General features: G+C 40.0%; 1 protein-coding gene across 5 annotated transcripts in view; it reads right to left on the bottom strand.

Annotated features, from left to right (window-relative positions):
• Positions 1-16,943, bottom strand: part of USP32 (ubiquitin specific peptidase 32) — a 122,759-nt gene extending 105,816 nt beyond the window's left edge. For 2 of the 5 annotated variants that reach the window (XM_023756831.1, XM_023756829.1), the window contains exon 1: positions 16,713-16,943. In XM_023756831.1, coding sequence (XP_023612599.1) covers positions 16,713-16,770 — 58 coding nt within the window. In that variant the 5' untranslated portion in view covers positions 16,771-16,943. The remainder of the gene's footprint in view (positions 1-16,712) is intronic. The other 3 variants (XM_006092236.3, XM_023756830.1, XM_006092238.3) reach the window with 2 other exon arrangements.
• Between the last annotated feature and the right edge of the window lie 992 nt (positions 16,944-17,935).

The raw sequence follows: 17,935 nt of genomic DNA, 5'->3' as shown, positions 1-17,935 counted from the left end.
CAATTTCCGATCATTACAAGCAATGGGAAAAATTTTAAAGGAAGGAAGATGGGTGCCACATCAACTGAATGAAAGACAAATGGAAAGCCGAAAAGTCATCAGTAAAATGTTGCTTCAACGGCACGAAAGAAAGTCTTTTTTGCATCGAATTGTGACCGGCGATGGAATGTGGATTTCTTTTGAGAATCCCAAACGCACAAAATCAGGGGTTGATCCAGGTCAACCATCAACATCGACTGCAAGACAAATTGCTTCGGAAAGAAGACAATGCTCTGGGTTTGGTGGGATCAGGAAGGTGTGGTGTATTATGAGCTTCTAAAACCAGGTGAAACAGTTAATACTGATCGCTACCGACAACAAATAATCAATTTGAACCATGCTTTGATCGTGAAACGACCAGAATGGGCCAGAAGACACAGCAAAGTAATTTTGCTTCATGATAAAACACCATCACACACTTCAAAATCAGTTAAAGGCACGTTAAAGGATTTTGCCTGGGAAGTATTAACCCGCCCGCTGTATTCACCAGACCTTGGTCCTTCAGATGACCACTTGTTCTGATCGATGGCACACGCACTTTCTGAGCAGCACTTCAAAATGTACGAAGTGGAAAATTGGGTCTCTGAATGGTTTGCCTCAAAACAAGAAAAGTTCTATTGGGACGGCATCCACAAATTACCTGAAAGATGGGGGAAATGTGTAGCTGACGATGGACATTACTTTGAATAAAGCACTTTTGATGTTTCTCTTGAAATTATCATGTTTTCTTTGATTACAAAATCCACATTAGTAACCGGTACATCTGGTAAACACTTCATCGTTGTCAGCAGTTTTTGATAATCATACATGGTTTTATAAACAACCTCAAGATGGCAACATTCTAAAATTTTATTACATAAAAGCAAAAGTGTGCAAACACTTCCCAAACAACCAAAACAGAACAAAATAATTTAAAATAAGGAAGTCTTGACTTCATGTAGTACAAATGCAAGTTTTTCTGAGAAATACACAAGTTTCTGATGTAAGACTACATGGGAGAATAATTAGAAGAGAATGTATGAGGCAAAATAGGAGTTAGTAGACATATTCAATTTTTTTAAAATACATTTTTTACTGATTTTTTTACAGAGAGGAAGGGAGAGGAATAGAGAGTTAGAAGCATCAATGAGAGAGAAACATCGATCAGCTGCCTCCTGCACGCCCCCTACTAGGATGTGCCTGCACCAAGGTACATGCCCTTGCCGGGAATCGAACCTGGGACCCTTCAGTCCGCAGGCCGATGCTCTATCCACTGAGCCAAACCTGTCAGGGCCATATTCAATTTTTTAAAGATTTTTTTTAATGCGAATATAAATGATTCCCTGGCTATTAGATAGCTGCTTAAAAGTAAAACACACACATACACAAACAAAAAAACAAACAAACAAAAATCTTATAATTTAGATCATAACTTTTACCACACTCCAAAATAAATCTCAGGTGACTAACAAAAAGTTAAATACTAAAAATATGTAATCATAAATTAAAACCTATTTATTTTTAAGACATGTTAAGCCCTAGCTGGTTTGGTGCAGTGGATAGAGCATAGGCCTGCGGACTGAAGGATCCTAGATTCAATTCCAGTCAAGGGCACATGCCCAGGTTGCGGACTCAACCCCCAGTAGGGAGTGTGCAGGAGGCAGCCAATCAATGATTCTCTCTTATCATTGATGTTTCTATATCTCTCTCCCTCTCCCTTCCTCTCTGAAATCAATAAAAATATATTTTAAAAACAGTCAAGTTAAGAGTAAAAATGAACTTCAGAACAAAACACACAACAGGTGACAGATTTAACTATATACAAATTTTACGTGTATGCATATTAAAAACAATTGCAAAAAACAGAAATAAAATGGTAAGCCAATTGAAGAAAATATTTGTAGCAAATCTGTCAGATGGTTAATATTCAAGGCTTGTATTATAAGGAGTTCTACAAATTGATTTTTTTTTAAAGGAATAATTTGAATGGGCCCTCGCTGGTTTGGCTCAGTGGACAGAGCATGGGCCTGCGGACTGAAGGGTCCTGGGTTCGATTCCAGTTGGAGGCACATGCCTGGGTTGCAGGCTCAATCCCTAGTAAGGGTCATGCAGAAGGCAGCCCATCAGTGATTCTCTCTCATCATTGATGTTTCTATATCTCTCTCCCTCTCCCTTCTTCTCTAAAATCAATAAAAATTTATTTTAAAAAAGAAAAAAGAAACAATTTTAAGAACTAGTATTATTGATAAACAAGAACAAAACTCCAAAAGACAAATAATGAGAAAATACAACTACAAAAAATGGAGGGAAAGATTCTACCTTGAAAACTAATTCAAAAAATACAAACTAAAAGCTACCATTTTAGACTATTTATTTTTTTTAAAATATATTTTATTGATTTTTTTTACAGAGAGGAAGGGAGGGGGATAGAGAGTTAGAAACATCGATGAGAGAGAAACATCGATCAGCTGCCTCCTGCATACCCCCCACTGGGGATGTGCCTGCAACCAAGGCACATGCCCCTGACCGGAATCGAACCCGGGACCCTTCAGTCCACAGGCCGACGTTCCATCCACTCAGCCAAACCGATCAGGGCGTAGACTATTTAATTAACAAAGAATTGTTTTTGCATATTTTAATAACAATTTTTAATAAATGTTTAGTAAAATCAACAGTCATATATTACTTTCAGAAAATTATGAGTCAAATGTTGTCATTTCTACAGCATGGATGTACCTATAAGGTATTATGATCAGTGGAATAAGTCAGTCAGAGAAAAACAAATAACACGATTTCACTTATATGTGGACTCTAAAGCAGCGGTTGCCAACATTTCGGACCTCACGGACCACCAGTTGGCGAACGCTGCTCTAAAGAACAAAATAAACGAACAAAATTGAAACAGACTCACAGATACAAAGAACAGACTGACGCTGCTCTAAAGAACAAAATAAACGAACAAAATTGAAACAGACTCACAGATACAAAGAACAGACTGATGGTTGCCAGAAGGGAGGTAGAGTGGGGAAGTAGGTGAAAAAGGTGAAAGGATTAAGAAGTACAAATTAGTAGTTACAAAATAGTCATGGGGATGTAAAGTACAGCTCAGGAAATATAGTCAGTAATATTGTAATAACTATGTATGGTGCCAGGTGGGTACTGAAAATATCAGGGGGACCACTTTGTAAAGTATATCATTGTCTAACCACTATACTGTACACCTGAAACCAACCCTATATAATAAAACCTAATATGCAAATTGTCCCCTTGTCCGGGAGTTCGACTAGGGGGCGGGGCTGGCCAACCTACCACATGAGGCCCCTCCCCCTGGCCAGCCTGAACCTGGCCAGCTGCTAGGGATCCTACCTGTGCACAAATTTCATGCACTGAGCCTCTAGTAGAAAATAATATTGAACGTAAACTGTAACTGAAAAATAAAATTAAAAAACAATAAAAGGATTTACTGTAAAAATAGATAATTATATTGAGTATCAAAAAAAAAAGAAGATTGTCAGTTCTGGAAATCTATTCCAAGGAAAGAATCCTAAAATTAGTGGAAACAAGTAAATATGTTCACTTAAGCATAATGTAGTGAGTGAAAAATTGAAAGAAACATGTACCTAGTAACAAAGCAAATTATAAGTAAACTAGAGCCCCGATGCATGAAATTCGTGCAAGGGGCTCAGCCCTCGTAGCCACAGTGGCTTGCCTCAGCCCTTGTAGTCTCAGCAGCTTGCCTAGGCCCTTGCAGCCCCGGCTTCATCTGGAAGGTCGTTCAGGAGGATGTCCGGAAGGTCATTTGGCTGTCTGGTCTAATTAGCATATTATGCTTTTATTATTATAGATTATAAGTAATCCAGGCAATGGAATATCAAGAAACCAAAAAAAAAATTACAATTATGAAAATATAGTAATTTGTAAAAAAAAAAAAAAACACGATATGATATACTGTGTGACAAAAAAATATACAGAGCTCTGGTAAAAGAACACTGGGTTGAAACATTTAATTTTACTCACTTCTTAAAGCCCACTAAAACTCAATAAAGGGATTATTTTCTTCTTTAAAGGTTTTATGAACCCAAAGACAAAAGAAATTAAAATAGGAGATAAAACTAAGAAAATATCTGAAGCTGGAAAGCAGACACATATTAAAGGAATTAGTAGATGTAAGAAAGTTGAATCCAAAACTGCCAATAGAAAAAGGTGAGTTTTTTATATGGCAGAATCCCACAAAGGCTCAGAATTAGTAGGACCAGGGTACCTCCGGAGGATGGGAGTAAAAAAAGCAATTATGCTATTGGCTCAAAGCTATTTAAGAAGCAATGACATTCCAGAGATCTCCAATCCCATTCCACAGAGCCTGCTTACCAAGCCTTCCAAACCATGACAAAGACTAGAAGTTTATTGCCTGGAAGACATGACACACTTCTCTGAACACCAGAAAATATCCTTAAACACCAGTCATACGTGAGGTTAACTAAGCCATTCTAAAAACAGAGGTATCAAATAAATACATGCATGGGAATATAGAGACATCTTACCTCTCTCTCCTCTGAGCTTCCAGAGTCTGGCAGACTTTTACCCTCTAGACCAGTGATGGCGAACCTATATGACACGCGAACTCATTTTTTTGGTTGATTTTTCTTTGTTAAATGGCATTTAAATATATAAAATAAATATCAAAAATATAAGTCTTTGTTTTACTATGGTTGCAAATATCAAAAAATTTCTATATATGACACGGCACCAGAGTTAAGTTAGGGTTTTTCAAAATGCTGACACGCCGAGCTCAAAAGGTTTGCCATCACTGCTCTAGACAGAAGACCTGAGGAGATTTCTCCGAGTAAAGATACTGACTTGGGGGTGGGTGTGAGGAAGTTTCCACAATGAAAATGCTCAGCAACAAGCACCACTAACACAGAATTTCTAATCAGCTTTATGAGCAGAGGAACAAAATTATTAGGCACCTGTGAAAAGCCCCTAATATAAAAGAAGCAAAAAACTGACAGGGAATTTTATTTGATTTTTATTTTTTTAGCAAACAGTCTATTTAGGGAGGAAAAAAACTTTTAGAAATGTATTATTAATGTCCTCAAAGAGATAAGATATGACAAAGATAAACACATACACACACACACACACACACACACACAGATACCAGTAAACAAAATTCATAGAAAAAAGGGGCTCTTAAGGGACATACAAATGACCAACATCCACAAGATATACCAAGATACTACTTCCCACCAATCTGAATGTCTAAAATTAAAAAAACTCAATACCAAGCATTGGTTAGGAGGTAGAGCAACAGAAACTGGTGGAAATGAAAGTTATATAACCTTAACCAACTTTGGAAAACTATTTGGTGGTTTCTAATGAAGTTAAACATATACCTACCCTATGACCAAACTATTGCACTACACTCCTAGGTATATAAGATATATTAAAGAATATGTCCAGAAAGACTTGTATAAAAATGTTTATAGTAGTTCTATTCATAACAGCCAAAACCAGGAAACTCAAATGTCCAAATGAAGAATCCTATATAATAAAAAGTTAATATGCTAATTAGACCAAACAGCAGAAGGACCTTTCGGACAACCTTCCAGGCGAAGGCAGGGCTGAGAGGTCCCAGCCCATTTTCACGAATTTCATGTATTGGGCCTCTAGTAGATAAATAATTGTGTTATAGTCATATAGTAGAATTCTACTCAGCAATATCATGGATGAATATCACATCATATTGAGCAAAAAAGCCAGCCACAAAAGGAAACATACTTCATGAATCCATTTATATTAAATGCAAGAACAAACAAAACAAATACTTTTTTAATGGTAACAGAAATCAGGTCAAATGCCTCTGGTGGGTGGGGATGATTATCTGGAAAGAGGAATGAAGGCTCTTTCCAGGGTGATAGAAATATTCTATATCTTGAATTGGGTGATAACGTAAGTGTAAAGCACTTGTCAAAATTCACTGAACTAATACTTAAGATTATAGCTTCATAGGTTATGTACCTTGACACAGGTATATGTATTTTTTATTTCATTGAGGTATACCCTTAAGATTTGTGTATTTTACCACATGTAAAATTTTACATGTGAAGTTATCACATGAAAAAAAAATGTTTTAATTGTCAATAAAGAAAAAAATTAAGAGCTCTTAAACATTTTTAAATAAAAGAGGGAAGAGAAGTTTAAAGATTGGAAAGTAAGGTTAAAAATATCTCCCCAGCCCTAACCGGTTTGGCTCAGTGGATAGAGCATCTGCCTGCGGACTGAAGGGTCCCAGGTTCGATTCCGGTCAAGGACATGTACCTTGGTTGCGGGCACATCCCCAGTAGGGGGTGTGCAGGAGGCAGCTGATCGATGTTTCTCTCTCATCAATGTTTCTAACTCTTTATCCCTCTCCCTTCCTCTCCGTAAAAAATCAATAAAATATTATCTATATATATATATATCTCCCCAAAAGTAGTACAAAGACAAAGATGGAAAAAGATAAGAAAATTAGAGGATCAGTCCAGGAGGACCAATATCCAAATAAAAGAGTTTCCAAAGGAAAAAAAAAAATCTGAAAGGACATCTATGAGATAATTAAAGAAAATGTCCCAGAACTGAAGGACATAAGCCTTCAGATAAGAGCCCATTTTTACTAGCAAAGAGGTGAGAACAGAGCAGTTTCCAGAAACAAAAACAAGTATAAACAGCCTAAGAATCAGAATGACACTGGATATCTAAACATCTACATGGAAAGTCAGGCTAAAAATGAATCATAACTTTTTTAAATTCTGAGGAAAAATGATTTCTCACTTAGAATTCTAACTCAAACCAACTTTCAATCAAGTATGAAACAGATTTAAGATATTTTCAGGCTTACAAATCTCAAATAATTTGCCTCACATAAACTTTTTCTCAAAAAATTCTTGGAGGAAATCATCCACCAAAACAAGAGAAAATTCAGAAAGCAGAAGATATGGAATAGAGGATACAAAAAATCTAGTATAGGAGAATCCCCAAGATAAGGGTGAAGGGAATTCCCAGGTTCATAATTATGGACCAGGTTCAAAGAGTAAACAGTCCAGTTTGAAGCCGGTCCAAAGGCTACATGAAAACATTAGAAGAAACTGACATCTGATCATCTTGAGAAACTTGGGCAAGTTATAGCATAACGTTGAGTCAGTGCTAAACACTTAAAATACTAAACAAACACAAATAAAACCACAATTATTAGCTCTAAATTAAACAAAAAATTGTGCAGAAAAATAATCATAGCTTACTACATAACTTCAGTTATGAATCATATGTACATGGTGATAAGGTAAACACTGAATGCTTATCTAAGCATAATTAGCATATAACCACAACTATCATGGTAAAATGAAGTAATAAGGAAAGGGGAAAGGGAAGTGGCTAAAGGGGAAGGATGGGGAAGAAGGCTAAAATCTCATGCTCAGAAGTGAGAAGTCAACAGATATGCCTAAAACTGAAAAAGCTATACCAAGTACCAAAATCAACTAAAAGAATATAAAGTGGTTTCTTTTTGGGAAATAGAAAATGCCAAGGAAGATTAGATAACTGCTTCTGATCTACTTGTAGTGTTTTCACTTGCTTGCATAAGGAAATACATAAACATCTATTATTCCAGGTATAGGAACTCGGGATAATAAGATAAACAGCTTAGCTTATTATCTCTGCCAGAATCACAAGAGAGGTAGATGTCTTAGGTACATTTTTAAATTCTCAAAATTAAACAGATACATAAGATGAGCAAAAGCCTTCTAAATTCTAGTGCAGCCTACAATTGTCTCTCTTCTGATAAATTCTTCTAACATATATAGAACTGCCATGCAGTGCAGTTCTCTTAGACCTATAATTGTAACCTTTAGTCATATCCCCATAAACTTGCAAATTGGGAGTTTGATATGTGAGCTGCATATTATTTAAACATTGAGAAGACATGGAAATTAAAAGGTGTGTCTTAAAACTAAATAAGATATAACTATTGATTTTTTTAAAAGCAACAATCACAATCATAAAAAGACAGTAATGACTTCAACCATCTGGTTCTCTTGATCATCAAGCGTATGCTAAACACCTATCTATGCTTCAAACAGTACAAAGTGGTTTTTAAATAAGCAATTTTTGTCCTTTCATAATCAGCTGCAAAGAGGTATTCTCAAGTTAGCATATCTGACAAAGAATAACTTCTGATCTATAAAACTCCACATATTGAAAAATTTCATTTATGGATGCTTACATAAACTAAATCTCTAAACCAAATTTATTAATGGAACAACTCTTACAAACCCACCACACCTTCCCTCCACAGCTGCTAACAGATTCCAAAACCAACTTTAAAGCAGAGCCCATCATAATGACATATTTAATACAATTAACCATTTTTAAACGTAAAAGATGCATTTAAATATAGAGACAAAAATATTGAGTTTTAAGCCTCAGGTCATACACACATGAGCACACACACACATATCCTAAATCAAGTTTCCTCTAAAAGTTCAATCTAGTTTTTAGAAAAGATTGCTTTGATATGCAATTCACTCATTCAACAAATATATAATGGATAGCTAATATATGGCAAGTACTGTGCTAGGGATATAGCACATGTCCCTACACACATGGAGTTTTATAGTCTCTTAACTGATCACTGCAATGAACCTGCCCTGAGGCTTAAATTAAGACTCACATGACCAGCGATCAAGTATGCAGATTATTAAAAAGTAACTGGTAAAAACAAAGAGCCTCTTGGAAACTAGTGAGTAGACAGACGAGTAGAGATGTAAGAATTTTGTTGCTGCTAATCCTCACCTGAGGATATTTTTTCCATTGATTTTTAGAGAAAGTGGGAGGGGGGAGAAGGAGGAGTGGCGGGGGGGGGGGGGAGAGAAACATTGATGTGAGGGAGACACATCGACTGGTTGCCTCCCGCATGCTCCCCAACCCCGATCAAACCTGCAACCCAGGTATTGCCCTTGACCAGGAATCAAACCAGAGACCCTTCAGGGCGTGGGCCAATGCTCTAACCACTGAGAAACTCTGGCCAGGGCTAAATCCTCATCTTTTATAGTAAAAAGTCAATAAATACTCCTTAAATGGGAAAAAAAGTAGTATATTATCTGGTGATAAATGTAAAGATCAAATTAATAAATTTAAAGTGCTAAAAGTATTAGTCAATTAGTAGAGGAATATTGATGAAGGAGAGAGGATAACAATAGTACTATTATTTTCATAACAAGTCCCATTTAATCACTTGATTATAAATTATATATCACTGCAATAAAGATTAAACTAAAAGACTGAGAAGACAGGATAAAGCATTAGCCATGGAGTATAAGAAAGAAAGAATCTTAGACAAAAAAAAAAACACACCCAAAAACTAAAGATATTTTAAAATTTTAGTTTAAAATCACCTAGGTTATTTAGAACCAATGAGACAGGGCTCTGAATGTATGTATTTTATTCTTAGCTTCCAAAGTAACTCTGCACAACACTTTAAACATATAAGTTTCCAGCTCTAACCTCACATATGGCAATAGGATAAAACTTGTCATCATGGATGAAAAGTACATGAAGATGCTATATAAAATTAAATCTATGCACAAGGTTATTAAATATTACGTATTACCAAAAGGCATTCTCAAGTGTTCATAAGCACAATACTTACTGTCATACTAGTCTCTCATGACTACTCAGGAATTTATATTATTGGGTATCAACTTTAAATTGAACTAAACAGACAAAATTACATATTTCAGGCTCTTACATTTTTAACTATCATTCAAAAACTTTAAAAGAAATTTTGAGATGGATACATTGCTTAGTATACTTAATCCATGTCAGCAGTCCATTTTACCCACAACCTTACAAACATGAATATTCTACAAATGTTCTCTCCATCATTTATACATTCACCCAGCCATCCAATATTTACTGAGCACTCTAAATACATCAGGCTCTGTACTTATCCTGGCAATGGGGATTCAGCATCATGCCTGACAATAAACATCATAATTACATATTATGAGAAAGGCTATAAACTATACAGAATAGTGTAGTAGTGACAGAAGACAACATCATATATGATGATAAAAGAAGGCCTCACTGAGGCCATCAGCACTGAGACTTCAGGTATAAAGAATGGGCCAGACATGTGAATATTTGTAAATAGCCCCTCCTTGCTTGCGGGGGTTGGGGGAAAAGGGCTAAGGAAAAAATATGAAAAAATCTGACTTGGATTTTAAGGTAGCACTAGCTACTGTGTGAAAATAGGAAATCACTTCTTGGTATCTTAGCAAGAGATGATGGCAGCTGGGACTACAGTAGTGGCAGTGAAGATGAGAAGTTAACAGTTTGAAATGGATAACAAGACTGGGTAACACACTCAAACTGGAGATAAAAGGATAGGTCAGATGATGAAAGAAAAGTGAGGATGTCTCTATATTTTTGGCTTTAGCAACTGAAATAGTGGTGCCATTTACTGTCATAGGACAGAGCAGGGGAGACCTACTTTGATAAAAGGGTCCTTTCAGAATGGAATCTCTCTAGACTCTCACAAGTCATTAGGAAAAGGCAAGAAACCATAGCAAACCTTATAAGGGGTAAGTAAGATGCTAGGACACTCTAATTTCTTTATAGAAACGAAAGAGAAGCTGGAAACTTCCTCCTGCAAAAACCTCACTTTAGCAGTTTTGCTTTTTTTAAAAAAGTGTATTTTTATTGATTTCAGAGGGAGAGACAGAAACATCAATGATAAGAATCATTGATTGGCTGCCTCCTTGCATGCCCCCAACTGGGGATCGAGCCCACAACCCGGGCATGTGCCCTGACCGGGAATTGAACCAGTGACCTCTTGGTCCATAGGTCAATGCTCAATCACTCAGCCGTTCCGGCTGGGCATGCTTTTCTTAAATTTTTATTTCTTGATTTTTTAGAGAGAGGAAGAGAGAAAGAGGAAAAGAGAAACAGCAATTTGTTAGTCCACTTATTTATGCGTTCATTGATTGATTCTTGTGTGCCCTGATGGAGGATCGAACCCACAACCTTGGTGTATGGGAACAATGCTCTAACCAACTGAGCTACCCAGCCAGGGTTTCTTTTGCTTTTAGTGCAGTCTAATACCAAGACTCCAAGAACCATGTTATAGCAAGGTTTCATAACATCATTTTTTCTGAACCTTGTTCAAAAGATAGTTATAAACTTGGGAGTTCCCTAAAAGAAGGAGAGCTTTATGTTAATAATAAATCCCTAATAAAGAGGACTGTAAAGGGAAGGCCTTCATCTTTTGATAGGTTTTCTAATAGATGTCTCTGACTATAACAGTAAATAACAAAAAGCTAGTTTTATCAGGTTTTTATGTCAGTAATTAACTATCCACCTCTGACCTCCAAGAGCACTTTATTATTAGATGAAAGAACTTACTGGCATGCAAAATGAGGTAGAGGGTCTCAATTTAAACACAAATATCATGAAGCCCAAAAGGTAAAAGCAAACATTAACAAGCCCTGAAGAGAGAAGCCATTCTTTTAGGATACAGTATGAAAGCACTGTCAGTTCCATCTTAGTCTTCTCAGTACTACTATCAAACCACCAACTCTTAATCTATATATATAAAAGTCCAGCGACTGAATGGCAGAACAACCAGAACGACCAGTCGCTATGATGCGCACTGACCACCAGAGGGCAGACGCTCAATGCAGGAGCTGCCCCCTGCTGGTCAGTGGTCAGTGTGTTTTCACAGTGAGAGCAGCCGCTCAGAGGGCAGTTCCATAGCCGCCTGGCTGACTAGGATAAGCAGCGGTCCCACTGAGGGCCAATCCCTGCAGGCCACGCCCCCACCACTGCACAAATCCGTGCACCAGGCCTCTAGTTCATAAATAAAAGCCTGCCACCCCTGCAGCTATTGAACATTAAAGCTTCTGATCTAAACTCTCAGCATTAATCTCTAGTGCTCCAAAACCAGATTTTCTATAGTCATAGCAAATTACTACCCTAATTTTTCCTGTGACCTATCATATAATCAAGTGCCAAAAATCTTCCCTTTCTCCTGAGAAAACACCTAGCTACTGGTTGGTCACCACATTCCCAACTCTTTCTGTAAGGTAGCCCTAAATGCTTTCATTGTGAAGTCTTACTAACCAAGCATAAAGACAAACAATAAACAAGGGGGAAAAAAGCTGTCCAATTTAGTAAATGGGGAGGCCATTCATCATCAAGTGACACCTCATTCTGCTCATCCCCCTAAATTCATGGTTCAATGGTATATTTATCTTCTCTTTATCACTTACACTCATTATGTAGTGTCAAACTGGAGATTATGAAGAACAGCACCTTTGTAACTATTTAAGTGACTACATATAAGCAGACTAATTCAAAATTGACCTATTTCTCTCCTTTATATATAACAACAGCTGGCTAGGTATACTTGGAAAGGCTTAATCAAAACTTACAATTCCATAACACATGGACACAAACAATAGAGTGGTGAAGGCCTGGGAGGGGTGGATACAGGGTGGAGAGGTCAATGGGAGAAAAGAAAACACAAAGGGGACATCTGTAATACTTCCAACAATAAAGATAATTTTTAAAAAACACAATTCCATACTAATGCTAGAAAGTTCACTGGTAAATTTAATAAATTCAGTTGAAAGCAAATAAGTGCTTTAATAAGAGAGAATAGTACACCCCCAAAAGTACCAACTGTGAACTCAACTTTCAATCATACAATGATGCATTACATTAAACCAGCTAACATCACATCATAAGTGGTATAATACTAGTACAATTTTAATATTAATACTATGAAATTTGGGAAATAAAATATTGGTTGGGGAGTCAATGTTTTAGAGTATACTAAGGTTGATGGATAAGCAAAATGAAAAGTACCAGAACCTTCAACTATTACATGCTTAATTATTCCACTAGCAAACACAACCTTTAAGTCACTAGAAAAGTAAATTATTTAACACAGTTATTGAGCATATACAGTGTTAGGACACTTCCAAGCCACCAAATACACCCACACACACACTGCATTCCACTAGCATTTTCTTCCACTGTACCATCGCATTTAATATACTAAATGTTAATCATTTGTAAATTATATATACATATACTCTATTATTTTTAATATTATGTACCTTACCAAACACATACAAAATGGAAATTTAAGTAGAAGTTCTAAAATTTTATTCCCACCTATTCCCATGGATAGTCTTGCATACACTTTGAGGTAAATATACTTCAGTGAAAGAGGGTCTTGGTAATCTTTGTTCCTTCAGTGCCTAAGTCACAGGCAGTGCTCAGTAAAAATTTGAAGAATTAATGAGCAAAGGTACACTCAAAAACATGAATCCACAACATAACTTTTTGACGTTATAGTTCATTCTCCCAGCTACTTAATCCAATCTAAGTGCCAAATTCTACTTAATGAAAGGGATTAGAATATATTATCCACTGTAGTTTATTTCCACAATTTAAAAACTAAGAATAATTTTACTTCAGCAATTCTTGGAGGAAAATAAACCCTTATAATTCTGTTTCCAGGAAGATGGAAGGAGAGAGGAACAGAAAAAAGAAAGAATTGGAGAAGATTTTAAAGTTTCTTGGAGTTCTAAAATGCTCTGAAACTGTAATTCATCTTTCAATTTTTAAAAAAAAATGTATTTTTATTGATTTCAGAGAGGAAGGGAGAGGGAGAGAGAGATAGAAACATCAGTGATGAGAATCATTGATTGGCTGCCTCCTGCACGCCCCCCACTGGGGATCAAGCCTGCAACCTGGGCATATGCCCTGACTGGGAATCGAACCGGTGACCTCTTGGTTCCTAGGTCGACGCTCTACCGCTGAGCTACACCCGGCTGGGCTATCTTTCAATTTTTTAATACTATATTCCAAGCATTTAGAATAATATTTAGGAATACACAAACCACACACGTGCAAACTTAAAAATGAAAAAATAAAGAACATAGCTGCTAAAATTCTCAGTACCCACTACTTGCAGTATACTTTAGGAAATACATGCAATCTAAAACAAGTCAAGCCTTCAAGGGAAGGCTTGTGTTCTACCCAAGATATTCAAGAAAAACAGATACAAGTCAAAAATAAAAGCCACCACTAATACAACTCCCTTTAAAAAAAAAAAGTTAAGGTATACTTTCAGGAACTATTACTATTTATGTAACTGATGGCATACAGGCTAGCCAAATTAGTAGGCAAAACCAATCTTCCTAAACTCAAGAGCTTCTGAAATGTAAATAAATAAGAAGTCACTAGACTGCCCTTTCACTTTGGTCCAATAAGTGTTATCTGCTATTAACATAACACTCCATTTCCAGGGCCCCATTCTCCAAGATAAACTGCCTGCAAGTCCAGTTTGCATGAGGCAATATATACTTAACTATTATTTTAATACTACCTAATTATGGTTAGCATTATTTTGTGCTCAATAATTTTAAGTAAAGCCAAGGGGATAGATATTTCAGTAATTTATCAAGCTTGCTTTTTACTTACACAATGATTCATATAACACATGTTGTGTTTGTCCAATCCACCTTCCTCATCTCCCTCCATTCACCTTATACAATATAAACAGGCAGGTGAGATTAATGGATGGAGGTTTTAGTACCTATTTAGATTACTCAAGTACTCCCAAAAAGTTCTCAAACCATTTTTAGCTCTATCAAAAGCTTTATAAATTCTTTTTATAACCTTACTAAAAAAAATTCTATATTAAAGTCTGACATTTACAAGAGTAAACAATATGTTCAAAAGAATTACCCACTTATAAAATAGCTCCTGTTTACATTTAGAAATGTTATTTTATCAACTTGCTTCTCTCTTTTGCTTTAATTTTCCCCTGCAACAAAACTGATAAAATATTAATCCATTCAAATAGATAAGATTTGAACAAGTATTTTACTACTTCTTCAAATATATGTTTTAAAATTCAACAGGTATACACCTCATAACAAATCCAACAAAGATCTTCAGTCAAATCAGTTTAAAATGCACCAACTATTAATTTAGTTTATATGCAAAGGTACAACCTTAGTTTGATATGAGAATACTCAGGCTAGAGATGGATAAAAGTTTAATTTTAGAATTCCTAAATGCCAACTACATCACCTTCCAACTTAAGAAACTAAACACTTCTGAACCCTGAAGCCGTAAATCAGTTTGAATGATGTCCTCCTTCACGCCATGTAAGCCATTGCCTAATTGAGGCCAGACCTGTCAGGCTCAACAGCATCCCGGAAATGACTAGCCTACTAGAGCTGGAACCACATCAAGAATTTGGAATATTTCTCATATTGAGGCAAGGAAAAAAAGTTCAAGCGAGATTGTCCATACAACAATCAGTATACTGTTCCGCAGGCAAAGACGTAAAAAGCGTATTTCTGCAATTCTGGCCAGTCCACAAGACCTCTACACTCTGTCATTATTTTCAGGTGGTGACCCACTGAACTTACCCCTTTTCTTCCTGCATATTAACAAGCGTCCACTACTAAATTCTCGGTTTGAGTGCCTTTCAATCAAATTTCTCTTAGGTATTAAAACTGTCACCCGGAGCATGGCTGGTTGTTTGGGTTGGAAACCACTTAAAAATAAGGCTTTAGCATCTAACCCGCTTAATGTTTATCACCTCTTACCAAGAAAATCCATTAACTGTCACAAATAGAAACACACACACACACACACACTCTCTCTCTCTCTCTCTCTCAAATCCCAGTCACGAAAAAATTGAGTCACCTTCCAGCCACAACCTGAGCAATGGGCACTTGCAGTTGGCGTGCGCCTTGGTGGTCACGGCCGGGCGGCGGTGGCGGAGGAGGGGGTCGGGGGCCAAGGCCGCTAACGCCACACTGTGCGCCGGAGCCCGGAGGCGGCCAGGCCGGTCCCCACGGGGAGCTACCACCCCGGGTCAGAACGCCGGGCTTCCGAAGGCCATCTTCTGGGGAGAGGGGGCGAGCCCGGCGGATCGAGGGCCATCAACGGCTCTGGCCAGCGTCTGAGGACATGAAACCTAAGACCAGGTCTTGTGGCTACACCAGCTGTCCAGGCTCATCTCACCTCAAACACAACTTAATTTCAGGTCGTTCTTAGCAAAGTCAGCCGCTCAGAGGGTGCGGGCGCGGGTGGTGACAGCCCCCAGGAGACCGGCCGAGGCCCTCGGAAAAGGCAGACACTCCCCACAGGGAAGGGGCTCCCACCGGCAGGGAGAAGAGGGCTGTGCAGCCGCCTCCTCTCTCCCTCCCAGTCACGGCTGCTGGGTGCGAGGTGAGGATGCTGCTGGAAATGTTTATGAAGGAGGGATGTGAGAAAATGGCAGGAGGAGACGAGGGGGTGGAAAGGGCCGGTGCCACCCAAGCCAGGGGGGAGAGGAGGGCTTCCCCGGACCCATCCGGGGTAACGACGACACCAGAGAGCACGGGCACTGCCCGGCCAGCGCCGGGCACCGCTCCCTCCGGGAGAGCTTCGCCCCCTGCCACACAGTCCCCGTCCCCCAACCCTGCGCCCCCCATCACACTCCCCCATCACATTCCCCACCGCGGGCCTCCCTACCCTTCCGCCTCCGCGCCCCACGCCCTCAGCCTCCCCTCCCCGTGCCCGGTCGCCCACCCCCTGGGCAGCCCGTCGCCGGCCTTCCCGGCAGCTCGTCCGGACCCCTCCCCCCTCACCTCTCCTCAGCGCCTCCTCGTAGCTGAGGAATCCGATCCGTGACTCCTTGGCGCCCATGCTCCCTTCATCCCCTCGGCCGGGGGTCGGAGCCTGATCTCGCCCCCACCCCCACTCCCGCCTTCTCCTCGGCGTCCCTGGGTGACGGTGTCGGCGTCCCCCGGACCCCTCCTCCTCCCCTGACACTAACAAGTGCGGCTTCTACCCCGGCAGCTCCTCCCGGCCGCCGCCACCGCCTCCATGCCGAATCACGTGACCCGCTCCCACCCCGCCCCTTCCCCTCCCTCCTACTCCGCCCTTCTGGTCTCTCCTCCCCTCCCTTCCCTTCCCTCCTCACGCCCACTTCCCTCCCCCCAACCCCCACCCGCCAGCCCCACCGAGGCCGGGTTAGTTCCGGGTAATGGCCGCCAAGGGCCACACACTCCTCCCCGCCCCACGCTAACCGCTCGCAGGGGCGTAGGGGCGGGGCCGGACCCCGTGCGTCACGCGTCATCCCCACCTTCCGGCCAATCGGAAGCCGGGAGGCGGGGACCTCCGCTGGCCCGGGGGTGGTGACTTCCGGGGCGCTTGAGGCCGTCCCTCCCGCCCACACGTCCTGGCGCCGGACAGGCGGGGCCCGGGCGGCGGACGGTTGGTCAGGCCTCGTCCCAGACCCATGTTGGAAAAGACGTGGAATCTTAGGGAACCGGGGTCCTCGGGGTGCGATTCCCGAGAGACAGGAGCGAGCAGGCGAGGAACTCCTCGCGTCAGAGCAGTTTTGACGGCGAGGCGGTTGTGAAAGGCGAGGAGACAGGTTTCCTGTGGCGAAAGAGTCCTTGCTGCTCGCGGGTTCAGCCCTGAGGAGAGTGAACCTTGTGACCGAGTTCACGGGACCTTCCTTTTCCGCGCGTCCCCCGCCCCACCTCCCGGCCGCCCGTAGCCCGCCGCTAGTTCCTCGATTCCTCGGAAACTGCTCTGCAAAGGGCTCCGCTGGCTTCTCTCCCGGGGCTGCTCCCCACCAGACCGGAGGGTCACCACACTTAACAGAGTTCCTGCTCTAAACTTATTTATTTATTTTTAAATATATATTTATTGAATTCAGAGAGGGAGAGAGAGAGAAACATCAGTGATGAGAGAGAATCAGCTGGGTGCTGCGCACCCCTCACTGGGGATGGAGCCCGCAGCCCGGGCCTGTGTCCTCCTGGTTCATAGGTCGGCGCTCAACCACTGAGCCACGCAGGCTGGG

The sequence above is a fragment of the Myotis lucifugus genome, unplaced genomic scaffold (genome assembly GCF_000147115.1).
Source record: "Myotis lucifugus unplaced genomic scaffold, Myoluc2.0 scaffold_99, whole genome shotgun sequence".
Lineage (NCBI taxonomy): Eukaryota > Metazoa > Chordata > Mammalia > Chiroptera > Vespertilionidae > Myotis > Myotis lucifugus.
This window is presented reverse-complemented; position numbering and strand designations above follow the sequence as displayed.